General features: G+C 40.1%; 1 protein-coding gene across 1 annotated transcript in view; it reads left to right on the forward strand.

The window, feature by feature from the left end:
* The window catches only part of LOC126252980 (serine/threonine-protein kinase Nek8), a 326,833-nt gene extending 314,812 nt beyond the window's left edge, over positions 1 to 12,021 (forward strand). The window contains exon 22 of the mRNA XM_049954008.1: positions 11,747 to 12,021. Within this exon, the coding sequence (XP_049809965.1) occupies positions 11,747 to 11,815 (69 nt within the window). The 3' untranslated portion in view covers positions 11,816 to 12,021. The remainder of the gene's footprint in view (positions 1 to 11,746) is intronic.
* The last annotated feature ends 7,748 nt before the right edge of the window (positions 12,022 to 19,769 follow it).

Below are 19,769 nucleotides of genomic sequence, written 5' to 3' on the forward strand. Positions count from 1 at the left end.
ATCCGAAACCTCTGTCCTATCCAAAGGCCTCACCTTCAGCCCCACTCCCAGATTCAACCAAACAGCCCTCGTCAAAGATTTACTGTCCTTCACTCATACTCTTTGCTGGAAATATCACTTTGCCACGAAGAAAAATGATCCTAATCCTACTCCTAATGATCCAACTCCCCAAGACACCATCCAAATTGAACCCTGTCTGGAACACTTCCGTCCTCCGTCACAGCGGGACCCACCTCCTCTTCCTCAAAATCACCCTCTCCAAACCTTCCAGGAATTTCTGACTTCCAGCCTTGCATCTCAATCCTTCTTAAAAAACCTTAATCCTACTCCCAACATCACCACTGCTGAAGCCCTGGCTATCCGTGATCTGAGGGCTGACCAATCCATCGTAATTCTTCCAGCGGACAAGGGTTCCACGACTGTGGTACTTGATCGTCAGGAGTATGTGGCTGAGGGACTGCGTCAGCTTTCAGACAACACCACATACAAAGTTTGCCAAGGTAATCCCATTCCCGATGTCCAGGCGGAGCTTCAAGGAATCCTCAGAACCTTAGGCCCCCTGCAAAACCTTTCACCTGACTCCATCAACCTCCTGACCCTACAAACACCCCGCACCCCTACCTTCTACCTAAAATTCACAAACCCAATCATCCCGGCCGCCCCATTGTAGCTGGTTACCAAGCCCCCACAGAACGTATCTCTGCCTACGTAGATCAACACCTTCAACCCATTACATGCAGTCTCCCATCCTTCATCAAAGACACCAACCACTTTCTCAAACGCCTGGAATCCTTACCCAATCTGTTACCCCCAGAAACCATCCTTGTAACCATTGATGCCACTTCCTTATACACAAATAATCCGCATGTCCAGGGCCTCACTGCGATGGAGCACTTCCTTTCATGCCGATCACCTGCCACCCTACCTAAAACCTCTTTCCTCATTACCTTAGCCAGCTTCATCCTGACCCACAACTTCTTCACTTTTGAAGGCCAGACATACCAACAATTAAAGGGAACAGCCATGGGTACCAGGATGGCCCCTCGTACGCCAACCTATTCATGGGTCGCTTAGAGGAAGCCTTCTTGGTTACCCAGGCCTGCCAACCCAAAGTTTGGTACAGATTTATTGATGACATCTTCATGATCTGGACTCACAGTGAAGAAGAACTCCAGAATTTCCTCTCTAACCTCAACTCCTTTGGTTCCATCAGATTCAACTGGTCCTACTCCAAATCCCACGCCACTTTCCTTGACATTGACCTCCATCTGTCCAATGGCCAGCTTCACACATCTGTCCACATCAAACCCACCAACAAGCAATAGTACCTCCATTATGACAGCTGCATCCCATTCCACATCAAACGGTCCCTTCCTTACAGCCTAGGTCTTCATGGCAAACGAATCTGCTCCAGTCCGGAATCCCTGAACCATTACACCAACAACCTGACAACAGCTTTCGCATCCCGCAACTACCCTCCCGACCTGGTACAGAAGCAAATAACCAGAGCCACTTCCTCATCCCCTCAAACCCAGAACCTCCCACAGAAGAACCACAAAAGCGCCCCACTTGTGACAGGATACTTTCCGGGACTGGACCAGACTTTGAATGCGGCTCTCCAGCAGGGATACAACTTCCTCAAATCCTGCCCTGAAATGAGATCCATCCTTCATGAAATCCTCCCCACTCCACCAAGAGTGTCTTTCCGCCATCCACCTAACCTTTGTAACTTGTTAGTTCATCCCTATGAAATCCCCAAACCACCTTTCCTACCATCTGGCTCCTACCCTTGTAACCGCCCCCAGTGTAAAACCTGTCCCATGCACCCTCCCACCACCACCTACTCCAGTCCTGTAACCCGGAAGGTGTACACGATCAAAGGCAGAGCCACGTGTGAAAGCACCCACGTGATTTACCAACTGACCTGCCTACACTGTGATGCATTCTATGTGGGAATGACCAGCAACAAACTGTCCATTCGCATGGATGGACACAGGCAGACAGTGTTTGTTGGTAATGAGGATCACCCTGTGGCTGAACATGCCTTGGTGCACGGCCAGCACATCTTGGCACAGTGTTACACCGTCCGGTTATCTGGATACTTCCCACTAACACCAACCTATCCGAACTCCGGAGATGGGAACTTGCTCTTCAATATATCCTCTCTTCCCATTACCCACCAGGCCTCAATCTCCGCTAATTTCAAGTTGCCGCCACTCATACCTCACCTGTCATTCAACAACATCTTTGCCTCTGCACTTTCACCTCGACTGACATCTCTGCCCAAACTCTTCGTCTTTGAATATGTCTGCTTGTGTCTGTATATGTGTTGATGGATATATGTGTGTGTGCGAGTGTATACCCATCATTTTTTCCCCCTAAGGTAAGTCTTTCCACTCCCGGGATTGGAATGACTCCTTACCCTCTCCCTTAAAACCCACATCCTTTCGTCTTTCCCTTTCCTCCCCTCTTTCCTGATGAAGCAACAGTTGGTTGCGAAAGCTAGAATTTTGTGTGTATGTTTGTGTTTGTTTGTGTGTCTATTGACCTGCCAGCGCTTTCGTTTGGTAAGTCACATCATCTTTGTTTTTAGATATATTTTTCCCACGTGGAATGTTTCCCTCTATTATATTCAATATTTCTTATGTTACCCAACGATTTCTACTAGCCCTCATCTTTTTACCTACTTGATCGTCTGCTGCCTTCACTAATTCATCCCTCAAAGCTACCCATTCTTCTTCTACTGTATTTCTTTCCCCCATTCCTGCCATTTGTTCCCTTACACTGTCCCTGAAACTCTCTACAACCTTTGGTTTAGTCAGTTTATCCAGGTCCCATCTCCTTAAATTCCCACGTTTTTGCAGTTTCTTCAGTTTCAATCTATAGTTAATAACCAATAGATTGTGGTCAGAGTCCACATCTGCCCCTGGAAATGTCTTACAATTTAAAACCTGGTTTCTAAATCTCTGTCTTATATAATCTATCTGAAATCTGCCAGTATCTCTAGGCTTCTTCCATGTATACAACCTTCTTTTGTGATTCTTGAACCAAGTGTTAGCAATGATCAAGTTGTGCTCTGTGCAAAATTCTACCAGGCGGCTTCCTCTTTCATTTCTTACCCCCAATCCATATTCACCTACTATGTTTCCTTCTCTTCCTTTTCCTACTGACGAATTCCAGTTACCCATGACTATTAAATTTTCGTCTCCCTTCACTACCTGAATAATTTCTTTTATTTCATCATACATTTCTTCAATTTCTTCGTCATCTGCAGAGATAGTTGGCATATAAACTTGTACTACTGTAGTAGGCGTGGGCTTCGTGTCTATCTTGGCCACAATAATGCGTTCACTATGCTGTTTGTAGTAGCTTACCTGCATTCCTATTTTTTATTCATTATTAAACCTACTCCTGCATTACCCCTATTTGACTTTGTATTTATAACCCTGTATTCACCTGACTAAAAGTCTTGTTCTTCCTGCCACCGAACTTCACTAATTCCCACTATATCTAACTTTAACCTATCCATTTCCCTTTTTAAATTTTCTAACCTGCCTGCCCGAGTAAGGGATCTGACATTCCACGCTCCGATCTGTAGAATGCCAGTTTTCTTTCTCCTGATAACGATGTCCTCTTGAGTAGACCCCGCCCGGAGATCCGAATGGGGGACTATTTTACCTCTGAAATATTTTACCCAAGAGACTGCCATCATCATTAACCATACAGTAAAGCTGCATGCCCTCGGGAAAAATTACGGCTGTAGTTTCCCCTTGCTTTCAACCATTCACAGTACCAGCACAGCAAGGCCGTTTTGGTTAGTGTTACAAGGCCAGATCAGTCAATCATCCAGACTGTTGCCCCTGCAACTACTGAAAAGGCTGCTGCCCCTCTTCAGGAACCACGCATTTGTCTGGCCTCTCAACAGATACCCCTCCATTGTGGTTGGACCTACGGTACGGCTCACCAATGGCAATGTCCATGGTTCATTGGGGGGGGGGGGGGGGAGGAGGGGGGGGGGCGCACAGTAAGAGATTAATATACTCATGGATAACATGATAGCAAGTGATTGTGAGAGAGAGAGAGGGAGTTGCTTTAGTTATCTTTTTTGCATGTCTGCACGAGATATTAAACATAACACTAACTCTGAAAATCTCTCCCGCACACACAAATGCACACGCATGCACAAAGTCTCAAGTACAAAGGTCAACATAATTCTGTGTGGGGACATTAACATAACACTAATATCATAAATGAATCCAGAGGCACACTCATAAATATCCTTCAAAGTTTTGGTGTGTCCCTATTGGTCAATAGTGCAACATGGGTTACTAAAATGACTGCATCAGTAATTGACCATGCGGCCACAAATATGGACAGGGAAAAATGTGATGTAGCTGAAAAAGATCTCAGACTATCAGACCATCTTTGTCAAATACCAACAGTAAAATCAGGCATTGAATCATTCCCTAAACTACAAGCCTACAAACGACAACTATCAGAAATCAAAATAAAAAAATTTTCAAAGGAACTAGCAAAACAAAGCTGGGATGAAGTGTATAAGGAAACCGAGGTGAATATGAAATCTCTAAATTCTCCAAATTATTTAAATTGAACTCTGAAAAGGCATTTCCAAAAGTATGCATGTCTGTATCAACATCTCACAGAAACAAGTGGATAACAGCAGGTATCATAAGTCCTCCCAAAATTTTAAATACCTCAGTTCCATGAAAAAGAGTCACAATGATACAGAATTCTTAAATTTCTATCTTAGATACAAAAAGATCTATAGGAAGGTGCTGATTGCTGCAAAAAAGTCATTTAATGCCAAAATAATATATAATGCAGAGAATAAAAGCAAAGCAGTCTGGAGTGTTATAAAAAAGGAAACGGGGAGAGGCAAAGAAATGCAGAATAACATACTGCTAAGATCCACAACACTTAGCAAACTATGAAAATGAGCATTTTTAAAGTATTGCACAGAAGTTACAGAAAAAATTCCCCAAAACAAATATAACACCTGTAAATAATGATCAGTAAATACAATGATGTTATTTCCAACCACAGAGAATGAAGTCAATAAAACTGTTCAAAAACTAAAAAATAAAAAGTCAGTAGGCTTCGATGAAGTACCAATGTGGGTACTGAAACAATGCATAGAGATCATACAGGGCCCTATAACAAATATAATAAATGAATCTTTCACATCAGGGACATTTCCAGAGCAGTTAAAACAGGCAAGAGTTGTACCTTTGCTTAAGAAAGGTAATGCAGAAGACATAGAAAATTACTGGCCCATATCCCTGCTGTCACCATTCTCAAATATAATAGAAGCAATTATGAAAGACAGATTAATGAATTACCTGAATAAATACAATTTTTTAAGCGAATCAGTTTGGTTTCCAAAGTGGCAAAAATACGGAGTCAGCCATAGTAGAATTCACAAAGGTTGTACTAGATGCTCTTGACAAAGATGAGTGTGTCACAGGCATATTGTTGGATCTTTCTAAGGCCTTTGATACAGTTGACCACTAGACTGCATTAAATAAATTAGAAGCATTAGGAATAAGAGGGGTAGCTAATGACTGGTTTCGATCATACCTAGCAGATAGGGTACAAAGAGTAGAGATAACACACACTTCAAATAGATCTAAACATTTAGTAAAACACTTATCAGAACCAAAATACATTAATACAGGGATTCTGCAAGGTAGTATATAAGGACCAATACTATTCCTGACATTCATCAATGACTTCCCCAGTAGTGTTACTCATGGTGAAAAAATTCTCTTCGCTGATGACAGCAATATTATAGTCACTGAGAAAACAAGAGAATTCCTTGCAGAGAAAGCAAATGAAGCTCTCAAGGAAGTTTATGATTGGTCAATAAGCAATAAATTGACATTGAACATAAAGAACACTAATGTCATGAATTTCAGTTTGAAGAGGGAAAATGACAATGTTAAATTAAATATAGATGGCACCTCTATAGACTGTGTAACAAATGCAAAATTTATAGGAATGAATATTGATTCTCAGTTGAAGTGGTGTGAACACACAAAGGTACTTGCAAACATAATGTCACCAGCATGTTATGCATTTAGAATCCTATCATCAAGGTGTAACATGCAGTGTCTTTTAGTTACATGCTATTCATATGCACACTCAATTCTTAGCTATGGCATTCTTTTTTGGGGAAAAATGCACAAAATATGGACACAATTTTCAAACTCCAGAAAAGAGCCATAAGAATCATAACCAAAACTGGTAGTTGAGCTCATTGTAAAGGTCTGTTCAAAACACTGGGGATATTACCAGCTCCATGTGAATACATTTACCTATCAGTTGTACATATCAAAAATAACATTGGTAATTACTGCACAAACAGTTCTGTCCATGACCATGGAACAAGAGGTAGACTCAACTTACATTTGCCATGAAAAAATAAATATAAAACTCAAAACAGCATATTCTACCAAGGAATAAAACTGTACAATAAATTACCAAAAGAGATAAAAGAAATTGCAAAAATACACTTACTTAAAAAGGCAGCTAAAAAGTACCTGTTATGCAATACATTTCATACATTAAAGGATTACTTACATAAAACAGAGTAGGGGTTTGGTTAAAAAAAAATTATACAAATAAATAATAATAATGATTATGAAACATCGACCATTCCACATAACACCTTCACACTATGTTGTTTTCCTTCTTTTTTTCTTTTCTAGACAAACTTACACCCAAGCTATGCATTGCTCAAAACTAACACTTCTTCCTCTTTCTGAACTCAACATCTCACTCATTATAGAAGGATGCTGACTCAGTTTTTCAGGAAAGCAAATGGAAAGTTGTGGTACAGAAAATGGCCCAGAGATCACCAGTGTGTATGTGTTTGTGTGTGTTGTGAGGGAAGTGTTATGAAACAATGTGTGTATAGAGTGTGCAGTGACTGATAGTGAGATATGACTGAACAGTGAGGCATTACATTATGTAATAAGTTATTTGTATAAAAGTATTGTATACCAGGAGTAAATCTAATGATTGCCTCTAACTGGAAGTCTGTAAATGTATGTGTATATGAATCAGCTTATTTTAAATTGGTCTAAACTTGTAAATACTTTGACATATCCTATATCCATGTAAAAAGAAATATCCACGGATGAATAAAGCTGCTACTACTACTACTACTACCACTACTTCTACTTCTACATCTACTACTACTACTACTACTACTATTACTATTACTACTATTAACAGCACAATTCTTCACTCGTCACAGGGTATGTTCGGTCACTATTACGTGGCAGTCGTAATCAGGGGGTGTTTTGATGTATAGTTTATTAAGATACCGGTGGAGATCGGGCCTGAACTACCACATAACAATGCCACCAACCTCAGCTTACAACTGCGGTCTAGCCATTACCAAATGATTTATATGCTCTGTTTTGCTTTGAGTTGTGCTTGCTGGTTGTATCCATTTCTTATTTTGAAATGAGTGCAGAGAGCACTCTTCCTCTGTCACAGGGTTCGTATACGACTCTCACAACACCAGATGGAATCAGCAATCCATATGTACATTATTACATCAGTTCTGCCTTCCCAGGAGCATAGAACATGGATGTAAGCTGCAGGCCCTGTGAGAGGGAGGCGTGGCTTGTGTCCCCACAGTGCCCTTCTATCCTTGACAGCCAAACTCTTCATTTGTTTTACATACGTGGCAGACTGCCAGAGAAGTGTCTGCTGCAGCATGAGTGCTAGTACCAGAAATAATAGGGTGCATAAACATTACTTGAACTTGTAAGTTAACCAAATTACCAACATTTAAAACAAAAAGCATTGTACTATCCAAAAGCAGCCATAGTATTGGAAATCCATTTGTTGCTCCTTCTTGTTGGCAAATAAATCTGTCACTCTCAAATTGAAATCTTCAAGTTTACACATGATGGAGTTTTCACAGGATAGCATCCCTAAGACACTCAGTCGTTCTGCTTTCATGGTGTTTCATAGGAATGTTTTAATTCTCTTGAGCATGGAAAAGCACCGCTCAGCTTTCGCGTTGAGACAGGTGTCATGATTAGCAGTTTCAAAATTTTAACAGTCTTGTCAAATGTCACAAAGTGCATCCTCTACAATCAGCAAAAGAAACAGAACTGCTCCAGAAACTGCTCTCAACTCAGGCCCAGCACTCTTCAACTTTCTTTTTTCCAGGAATGTGTATGTGTCTTTAATTTCAAGGTATTTGGCTGGAAAATCTGTGATGTATTTGTCAAACTGATTTACATAAAATAAGTTGGCTGCAAAGAAGTGTCCAGTGAAATGAAAATGTAATTTTATTTCATAAAGGACAGCATCGCACACACATTTCCACAGCATCTCTTTTTCTATGCCAATCAAGAATCTGTGGCTTCTTGGCAAGCATCATTTCATCAATTTTGAAACTAATCTCATTAAGGATGGAATCAATGTCATGTCTGACATTTTGCATTACCGCTTCAAAGTTTTGGTTGTCTTGTGTTGCTGTGGTCGGTTGGGTTATCGTCTTCTGAAGCCGATTAAAAAGTATGTCTGCATGAGGCATTATCTTATAGAAAAATGATAGCCAGAAAATGAAATTACTATCTTGCAGCCTTTGTTTGTACAAACCAGCTTTTTCAACAGTAGAAGATAGTTTTATGCTCTCATTTGTTTCAGCGACTTCCATAACAGTAATAAGATTTTTCCCCGTTTTGAAAAACATCTTTTACTACTCGCAAATGGTAATTCCATCTCGTCACACATTTGGGGAAAGCTGTTTTGAATAATGCTATGTAACACTTTTGATCTCTGTGGCAAGTGAGAAAAGAAAGAAGAATTACCTGAAAGATGTTAAACAAAGATGTGGGCTTTGCGATTAGCAGAGGATGCCATAGACATAAGGTTCAACTGATGTGCATAACAATGGACGTAGTTTGCATTTGGATATTTATCTTTAATTAAGTTCTGAACCCCATTTGACTTGCCACGCATAATGTTTGCACCATCATAACTCTGAGCTATTAGTTTTACTCAGTCATCACCAATTAATGGTTCAGTTTCCTTCAGAACTCTCTCAGCTGTAGTATGAGCATTTTGACTTTCTGGATTAACAAAGTTCCAAAATCTTTCAACAGGTTATTCCTCAACAACATAACACAAAACAATTACCAACTGAAATTTGCAATACACATCTATGCTTTCATCCGCAATTGTTGCAACATAATTGGCACATTTTATTTCTTTACGAACTTCATCATGGTACACTTCCAATGTGCATTGCAGTAGTTCATTCTGAACAGTCTTATAAATGCCTTTGAACACTGATGCTTGGATGAGATGAACTTGAAGATCTTTATCCAGGTCTGTGCTGAACTGAATTAGCTCACATAAAATGCCTTTATTTTGAGAGGCAACAGATTCATCATGGCCTCTGAGAGCCAGTTCCAAAGCACCACAGAACCGAATACAGTTTACAATTAAATTCAGTATATATCTATTCTTTCGTACATGTTTGTTGGGGCTGTCAATTATTCATCTATATTGCAAATTTAGTTTCTGCTGATTGTTGGTTTTGCCCAGAAATAACAGACTGCACATTATTCATATGTCACTTTGACATTTCATGTACTTTCAGTTTAGACCATACATCCCCATCATCAGTTATTCCAGTCTTACACCAATAAACATCTCGCTCAAATAACATACAAGGAGAATGAAAAGCAGCATTGCTTTCTTCACAACCACAAATCCATTTCTTCTTTTGGTAAATTTCTGGATTGAACTTATGGCATCAATTTTTTGTTTGCTGCTACAGATTCGGATTCGGGAGTGTCCTCCCAAGTTTTTTTATTTGAGAGTCCTGTCACTAAATGGAGTTTTTAAACACTCATTCACTTTGTTCATGTTTGCTATTTTCACAGTCAACTGAATTTTCCCTTACAGATAACAATGTGCAGACAGCTATGTACGGTCAATTACCTGACCCCGCAATAACTACAACATGTTTGCACACAACTGTATTACACAAACGTAACAAGTATAAACAGAAATACTACACCTTTGTTTGGAAAACAGATGCTCAACATGTGGTGAATATGTTAGTTTATTTGTTCTGTAGCAATAGCACAGCTGTTGTGAGATAAACCAATATTGAAGTAACGCATCTTAGTTTCAAAATTTAAGGGCATAATTACATTCAAATTACAAATAGTTATTTATAATGATAGTTAAGTGTATTATTTCTGTATTTGATTTAATTAAGCATTAATGAGCGTTTAGGAATGCATTAGCATTAACTTGCAGAAAGACTGTATAAGTGGATTACAAGAAATCAGCACCCCAATGTATTCTAACATGATCGCTAGATGGCAGAATGTGCTTTATAGGTCCTGCACTTTACTACTCTCTGGCGTAAGGAATGTAAAGCTCTGAGTCAGACTAGCTGTGGCTCCACCACCGACATAAGAAGCGTGTAGAAACGAACAGCCGAGCCTTTCACACAGCGCTTATGAGGACAGCTAGTGCCGATCTGCAGTTGGCTCGTAGCTTCTGAAAACTACTGTGAGAGTGCGTGTGATGAAACACTCCTCTTCAAATCAGAAAATACATACTCCAAAACAATGTTTTATGTGCTGTTTGCATAGATTTCTCTTTCTTTCTTTTTTATATAAGTGGTGCCACGGCACAGCGGCACTACCTCAGAAGTCGCTCGTGCTTTTAACATCCTTCCACATTCTCGGTACAAACATGAGTCCACACAAGCTCTTCTCACACTGTTTGACCCTCTCAACTGATGTTCTGATCACTCTCACTCTGTTTGTTCAGTATCTCAGATATGTTTCACTTTACAAAGTCCTTCCAATCAACATTAATGTAATAAATGATAAACGAAGAATCAAAATATTTTATATCTTCAATAGACAAGAAAACCTAATTACTTATGTCCAAAAAGGGAATAATATCAGTTGCATATTATTATTTTTAACAAACAGTTAATCATTACATTATAGAACAACATAAACACTATGCTATATCACCAGAAATTCTTGTAGAACTATTAAAAAAGAAAGAAAGCAAGAAAGAAAACAGAAAAAAACCTCTTGTGCAGGTCGCAACTAGTGATGTCTTCAAGGTCTGTATATCCTGGAGAGAAGACAGTATCCATGGGAGAGTAGTACCTGGTAACTTTATTAGCTTTGCTGAATGTCACCCATTTACAGCAGCTTCTAATAACTTGACAGGAGTCCAGTTTTCAGCTACTTATGAACAGCAACTTATCCCTTTCTGTGTCTTAGAATGTGGAGTTGCATTGTGGTTAATAAAATGTTTTTTTCTGAAAAGAAAAAAAAACTTTGAACTAAGTTGCTTAGTTCTCTTTCAGTTTATAGATCTGTTACAGTACAGGGGTTCCAAGTCTCCTTTAAGAATTGAAGTGAATTGCATGAAAGAATTTGATGTTCTATTATATTAAGTGACAAGACAAAGTAATAAGATGTGTAGATGCAGAGGGAAAAGAAATGTCACTCCAAAAACTGGGTCAGAAGGGTTTGAGACAGTAGATAGAAGCCAAGAGGCAAGTGGTAGATTACCAGTAATGAACTAGTAGGTCAAAGTTAAGAGTTGAAACTCCAAGCCCCTCCTCAAATCAAAAGAAAACTTCCAGATTTCTTGATGTCTCTATCATTTTTAAATTTATATATTGTTTACAATTACTTCCATTTTACCATTTCAGATTCCAGATTGGATAAAAGTTGAATTGGCTCAGTCAGAAAATGCATGGAAGGGGTATCCTGAAAACTGAAGTGAATGTAAGAAAAATTGGTTTGATATTAACACAATTTAACTGTTCTTATTCTGTAAACTATTCACTTGTATTTTGAGCCTATTTAAGTATTAGTGTTTTCTAATAAATTTAATGTATGCAGAATTAAACCACCTTTATGTTACAATGTATTGAAACATTGTAAATCACTATTACATGAAGTAATTAATGACACTGTATGTCAGATTGCCTACCACAATTGATGTATCAATAACAGAACTGTTGTATGATCACTTATGAAATAAATGGTCAAACTTATATCTTAATTATTTGGTATGTGTATGTATCTAAGTGTGTGTGTGTGTGTGTGTGTGTGTGTGTGTGTGTGTGTGTGTGTGTGTGTTACATGTATACACCATAATTCTACTGGTCTAAGTTTTTAATCTCTCCTGAAACCTATCTCTACCACTGCCCCAGGTACATAACTTCACTCATACTACACTGACACTCTCCTCTTGGTAGTCTCTCTCTTCTTATGTTCTCTCCCTCTCCCGTTTCCAGTGCACTCATCCACATCATTTTGCAGTGCACAACTCTTCATGTCTTTGGCCAGAATGAGCTCATCTGTGTGTAAGGAGATGGGGGACAAGTGAGGGGGGATGGTACCCATAGCTGTGAAGCAAAAGTCATCCCAAATCTACCGACGTGCTTGGCCTTATTTATGTGCGTATCAACAAATCAGTGCCAAAACTACTTGGTGACTTATTACCATCACTCCTTCCGCTTTTTGTGTAACCTTACATGTTTAAGCTATAAGATATAATAATTTTTTGCAGATGCAAAATTAAATGAAACCAAAAGTATTTTAATCCAGAATACTTATAAAATGGTTGGAAGACTATATATTAAATATTTAAATAATCATTATTGATACAAAAATTAAGGCTATTACATCAGTGTGCAGAAAATCAAATGAAACAATAATACAAGGTATACTACAAGCTTCTATTACTTGACATTTCTATTACTTTGTATATGAAAGTCATTACACAGCTTCTGTTCTGTGGTGACAGTGTGAAGATAACAACACACTTTTCACAGTTCATCAGAAGACAGAAAAATAATATCTAGACTAAGCTAAGAGGTCAGGCTTTGGTGCAACCATCTTCTTCAACAAACTTCCATGTGACATAAGGCATGAAATTATGAATCTCTAAAAACTACAATGAAGTTATAAATATACTAATTATACATCATTAGCCAAACCTTCAACAAATTAACCATCTAATTTTGAGAGTTGAAGAACCCAGTTATCTGCAGTACAAACAACAGTGCACTACAAACACTCCTATTTTGTTATGACAAATAGGTAACTGATTACTGATCCATTCAGTCATTCACTCATCATGTTGCATAAATCCCATCATGAAGATGAATCTACAAAGATGTGAAACAAGTTGATTTATAAAGTAAAAGGAAGACATTGCCATTGCAGGCTACTGTTATAAACTATACCAACAACAAAGTATAACTTGTGCTAATCTACTTGTACTGACAGTTATGGGAAAATTCAGGTCATTGCAGGCTGTTTCGGTGAAGTGTACCTTCAAAAATAACAACTAGTGCTAGCTTTCTCAGAGTGAAAATTATGGGAGCTCCTTCTAGATTGCTTTGTATATACGTATGCTACTCAGCTGCTGTTGATATTTAATACGTCAAACAGAGCATTTATATTTTACACGGACGTGTATTAGCTCTCAAATACTGGCAAAGTCAAAAATAGTTCAATACATGCTTCAGTATCAATAGTTACATGCTGAACAAAAACACCAGGAGCTATATGCGATGTTGTGCAAAACTGACCTACATGCTCCCTATGAAAGTTGCATTCTTCCAGGCTCAGCTCTGTCTCCATTACTGTTTGTCACCACATTGGTACTACAATGCATGACATGCAGGAGTGTGTACTGTGGACAATGCTATACACTGATGACGTGATGCTTGTGGTGGATGTCAGGGAGGATCTCGAAGTTCAAGTTCAAATGTGGTATGATTGTCTACAGCAATTTTACCTCCATTTAAACATCCACAAGACTGTATAACTCAAAATGATTCTGCCTCTAAAACTATAAAAATTAAAGGATGTCTTCTTTCCAATGGACACATTCTGATATTTTTGTTCTTGGCTACAGAGTGACTGCTATGTGAATGAGGATGTGCAAGCAAGAATCAGAATGACCTGGATGTGTTTCAGAGATGTCACTTGTATTCTCCATGATAAGAACATGTATGTCCACCTAAAATCAAAGACATACCACACAATGGTTAGGCCATCGCATTATATGGTATTGAGTGTTGGCCTACACCTAGAAGTGCTGAACATTCACTACATGTCTTGGAGATGTGGATACTGCTTGACCATATCAACAATACAATCATCTAACAAATAGTTTCAATCAATGAGAAGATATGAGGATGGATACTTCTCATTGTTGAAGGCCATAAACAATGTGGGAGGCCTAAATTATGGTGGCTGGACACTATAAACCCAGACCTAGGATCAAGGAGCCTAAGTCCACAAGAAGCGTTAGACCATAAGAAATGGCTTGCCTTAACCCACAAAGTGGACTCCCTCCAATATAAAGGGGCTAAGAAGGAGAAGAAAAAGATCAGAGTTCATGAAAATTACAGTCCTGAGTCTAAATATCAGTACAAATTGTAGAGTTAGCCTGGGCTGGTGTAAGCAGTTTTGGAGAAACTGATGAAGAAAAAAAAAAGTTTCTGTCTGTTCTAGCTGTCCACATTGCATTTTTCACTTACCAGAACTTTGGAAAAGAGACATGAGTCTGAAATTTGTAACCTCAGTAGGGTTCTTGCGCCTAGTCTTTAATAAAAGCTTATCAAGACTGCCCCACCTGTCTGATCTGAAATATAGATAACAACAAGAAAATATAGATAACAACAAGTACTCAGATTCAGGTTGAAGCACTGTTCTCAGGTTATGTAGAACTTTCATCCATGTGAATCAACTATGGTTGCATAGCATGTAGATCATGTTATCATCAAAAATTTAGGATGTGACCTGCTACATCCATGATTCACCAGACACCAGTGCACACATCAGCAAACAGGTGAGAAATGATGACGATGCAAGATGGGAAGACGGCCTGCAGTCAGGACTCAAACTCATGCCAGAGTCAAGTAACAAGGCAGAGGAACAGCAGCCCCAACAGAACAAGAGCAAGGCAATCCAGGCTACAACAAAGTGTGATGAACTTTCAGCGCAACACTGTCAACAGATCAACAAGGACAACCACAATCCTAATTGAGCCAGAGAGAAAAACCAAAATCAAAGCGAAGTTGTTGGCAAATAGTCAGTAGTACAGTGGGGACAGAAAACAAATGCTATCACATGAACTGCATGACTGAGTGAGTGCTCAAGATGCGTCGGTATTTATGCCGGCCATGGGGGACACTATGGGCCAGGGTATTCACATGGCGAGACGGTGGCACAGTCACTAGGTGAGTGCAGTGCTGAGGCGACACTGCCCTCTATTGACCGTCGAGATCATCCATTTGTTCCAGCAGACATGCAGCTTCCACAAGGACTGATACCAAATCCCTGCCTCCCCCCCTCCCCCCCCTCAAAAAAAACTGATGCATATGGGCAGAAATGGCCCGGACAGTGCCATGGAAGGTGAAATGAAGATACGGATGAAGGTGCTGTCATGTCGACTGCATGTAGGCTGTGGGGAGGAAGTGCGGTTAGCGATGTCTATCGGAACATAGTTGGAGATGGGCATTTCAGGGGGAACCACTGATCCACAGGGAGCCAGAGGGCGGGACTGGGGTGACAATGAGATGTCCACAGTAGCTGCCCGGGTTTCTAGTTGTTGTGGCAAATTGACACCAGAAGGCAGTGGAAGATGGGGCTGCAGACAGAATGCTTGTGTCCACAACCTAAGCTGGTCGTGGTGATGGTACACAACCCCTTCTGTGTTTGAACCAACAAAACTTTTTGACCATGGGTGGACACTACCGTTGATGGCATCCAAGCCTCAGCAGTCCTGTAGGAGTGTGCTCACACCACTGTGCCAGAGGTTTAATGTCTGGAAGGATGCGAGTGAGGTTCTGATGGTGATGGTGACAGCAGATGAAGCTAGGTCCATGGCAGGCGACTGGGGAGGAGCTCTGCAGGGCCATGATTGTTAATCAGTGTGCTGCAATAAGTGCTCGAAAACAAAATAACCGCCACTCTAGTGGCAGAGCATTTGATAGCCTTCTTCATCTGCTGCTTAAAAATCTGGACCAGAAGTTCAGCTTCACCATTGGAGGAAGAGTGGAACAGAGGGCTACAGATGTGCTTGATCCCACTGGCAGCACAGAAGTCCTTGAAGCCAGAGGCCATGAATTGTGGGTCATTGTCAGAGACCAATGTGCGAGGCAATCCTTCGATGGCCAAAACTTGGGCTATATGACATAGGGGTACTTTGAATAAGCATCCACAATGAGCAATGACATAGAACCCAAGAAAGGATTGACAGGGTGCCACCTGGTGGCGGGCACAAGCTGTGCACCTACAGACCTTCTTTTTGATGTAGATGTAGAGATGTAGATCCCAGGCCACTACACATGATGGTGTGCAGCACTGTCATTCGGGACATTCCCCAATGACTCCAGTGGAGCAAACTCAATACCCAATGATGCATTTCCACCAGAACAACCACTGAATGTCTATCTTTCTCAGTATCCAAAAAGACGACACCATCCACAACCAAGAGGCTATGAGAAAGCTGTTTCTAAGGGTGGAGCTCTGTCATCAAATGACGAGTGAGATAACAGGGCCAGCCATGGGTTACATAGTGAAGGACCTGTTTCAAGGTGGGGTCTCAGCACATTTCAGCATCGAAATGGAAGCAGACGCCCTCCTTTGGTCAAAACTCATGTCCCGACCAGCTGGAAAACTGGACAATGCATGGGCATTGGACTCCTGGGCTGTTGCCTTGTACCACATAGTATAATTGTAGGCACTGAGGAACAATGCTCAGTACTGGAGGCATTGTGCTGTTCTTTCTGAGAGAATAGCCCGAATAATGCCACCAGTGGCTTCTGATCCGTACTTAGAGAGGATTCTGTCCCAAAAAGTTAAACATGAAATTTCTTGACTGCAAACACTATTGCCAAGGCTTCATTTTCGATCTGTGAATAGTTGTGCAGTCTCAGGGTCCTGGCCTTGGATACATATGCAATAGGCTGTTTGGAACCAACCGTATTGCCATGTATTGATGCCACAAACAGATGTTTCGGTGGCCACAATCAATGGGCAGTGGGGAGAAAAGGGCATGAGGCAGCATAGTTTTCAATTTGGGAAAACCCTTGTCACAAGCAGGGGTCCAGGTATAAGGGACCTCCGCCTTACACAACTGATTGAGGGGTTGTGCAATGTGGGCTGCATGGGATAAGAATTTAGTATAATAGTTGAGCTTGCCCAAAAAAATACTTGTAATTCAGGTAAATTTATTGGGCAAGGTAAAGATGTGATGGCAGCAATGTTCCAATTGGTAGGCCAGATTCCCTCTTTGGAGATCCAATGCTCCAAGTACTCCACTCCTGACTGAAAAAATCTGCACTTCTCCAAACACAGGCCTGCGTCCTGCAGGGTCATGAACAGGGTGTGGAGGTTTGCCAAATACTCTTGGCAGGAGGATCCTGTGACAATAAGGTCAGCCAAGTAATTGACATGAGCTGGAATATGCTGTACCAACTGTTCCAGAAATCACTGGAATATTGCAGGGACTGATGAAATGATGAAGAGGAGTCACTTGTACTTATGGCATAGTCCATATCAATTTAGGCAGGCTAGGAAAAAATCTTACCTTCATAGTCCTGGATGTTATTGAATTTAGCATATGTTAAAATGAAGGACTAAGTAAGGAACACATATTTTTTTTTGTTTTCTCAAAAAAAAAAAAAAAAAAAAATCTCTGAGATACAGCCCTCCAAAGATGACACAGCACGTACCATTTTGAAAATGCGAATTTTGGAAAAAATTTAGACTTCCCTGTCAAAGTTCTTTTACTATAGTATTCTGAACTTCTTTTTATAATTTATGAAAAAAAAATTTTCAAAAATGCCAGTCCATAAAATTTGATTTTTTTCTGTTGATTAGTACTCGATAGTTCTATATCCCCTGAAAAGGAGAGTTTCCAGTTTCAGGTTGAACAGGTTTTATAAACATTTGACATTTTTGCCAAACATACACCTGTATTATTACCACATTATCACATAACAGGCTCATAAAAATCCAAACCTAGCCTTATTTAATATAATTTTAGTTTTGAAAATGAGTAAGAGACTCATTTTTCAAGCATTTTAAATGGTTCCAAAATGTATATGAAAGTTCCAAAGACTTAAAGCTTTCAGTTTGTACAACTTCTGTGCACCCTGTTTTGTACTGAAATTAGCCAGTTAATGAACTAAAAATGTGTTCCACTGCTCCAGCATCTTCCTTTGATATAGAGTGTTGCCTTCCTATTGAACTGATAGGAACTGGAGCACTAAAAATGTCATGTGATTAGGGCTTCCCATCAGGTAGACCGTTCGCCAGGTGCAAGTCTTTCGATTTGACACTACTTTGGTGACTTGTGTGTTGATGGGGATGAAATGATGATGATTAGGGCAAAACAACACCCAGTCCCTGAGCAGAGAAAATCTCCGACCCAGCAGGGAATTGTACCCCGGCCCTTAGGTTTGACATTTATCACGCTGATCACTCAGCTACCAGGGGTGGGCACTGGAGCACCTACAATTTTCAAAACATTGTGAATAGGAAGTGAGCACTGATGGCGTTGTTGCGGTCCTTCAGCTGGAAACCTATATCCAGCAGCATGTCCATGTGGTAGCATAAAGTTCACAAGAATTTCATTTAAGTCATAAGTCTGCAATCCACCAGCCACAGTCATACACACGTACCACAAATATCCTCCTTCCCAGTTTGTGAATCTGAATATTATCCTACTGTTCCTGAGGTGTTGGCTGAACGAACAAAATTTCTTTGTTTTTGCTCTTTAAAGGACGTGCAATATGAGTTGGCCCATCACTTTGAGTCCAAAAATGTGTCTTCTGAATTCCTTTCACAGGAGTAGTTTGTCTGGACCACTCTTCTTTGCTCTGCTCACAGAATCCTTCGATTTCCTCATTGGACAAAAGAATGAGGACTGTGGGTGTGTAAGATTCCACGACTCTCTTAAGATCCTCAGCATTCTGAATGGCAGCTGTATTTGATCTGGAATGATTATGTTTTGTAGCATGATGCTTCAGCAGGCCTCCTACACCATCAAAAGGCCCCTTCCTGTGACCAGCAGCACTGTATACTGAGTTAGTTGGCACACGTGATTTACTCAATTCAAACAGCTGGTAATGATTTTTAAAATGGCCAGGAGCACCAGCAGAAATAATGATGATCTTCTCTGTCCCTGTTTGCAGTTGAAGAATTTTGCTCATTGCTAGCAAAGCATATGCTGAGCCATGTCCTGTGTCATCACGTGTAGTCTTGTTTTTAAAATATGTCACTCCTGTAAAAATTGAAACCTGATCATTACTCCAATGATACCCTTGTACTTCTTGTCGGGGAATTACAGACCAGTTCTTGGCAAAATCACAGTGAAGCTAAACTTAGTTCTTCAGCCTGTACACATCCTTTCACTTCTGCAATGTGTTGTTGTTACAATTTCTTCAAATGCTGGTGTGTTACTACTTTCACTGACCATTTACCAAGTTCATCAATAAAACTGTCAAAGGCAACAGTTTTATTAATTAGTTTATTTTGCTCCCATGTCATATATGTAATTTATGCAGAGTTATCTGCTATGTCTTCCAGGCCAAGTGCCCTTAAGGACAGTCCTCCCTTTTGAGGGCAGTCACCACATTCTTGAAACAAAAAAGTCTCTCGCTTTACGTCATAGACTACTAATGACTCCACATGCCCAACCAA

Source organism: Schistocerca nitens, chromosome 4 (genome assembly GCF_023898315.1).
Source record: "Schistocerca nitens isolate TAMUIC-IGC-003100 chromosome 4, iqSchNite1.1, whole genome shotgun sequence".
Classification (NCBI taxonomy): Eukaryota; Metazoa; Arthropoda; class Insecta; order Orthoptera; family Acrididae; genus Schistocerca; species Schistocerca nitens.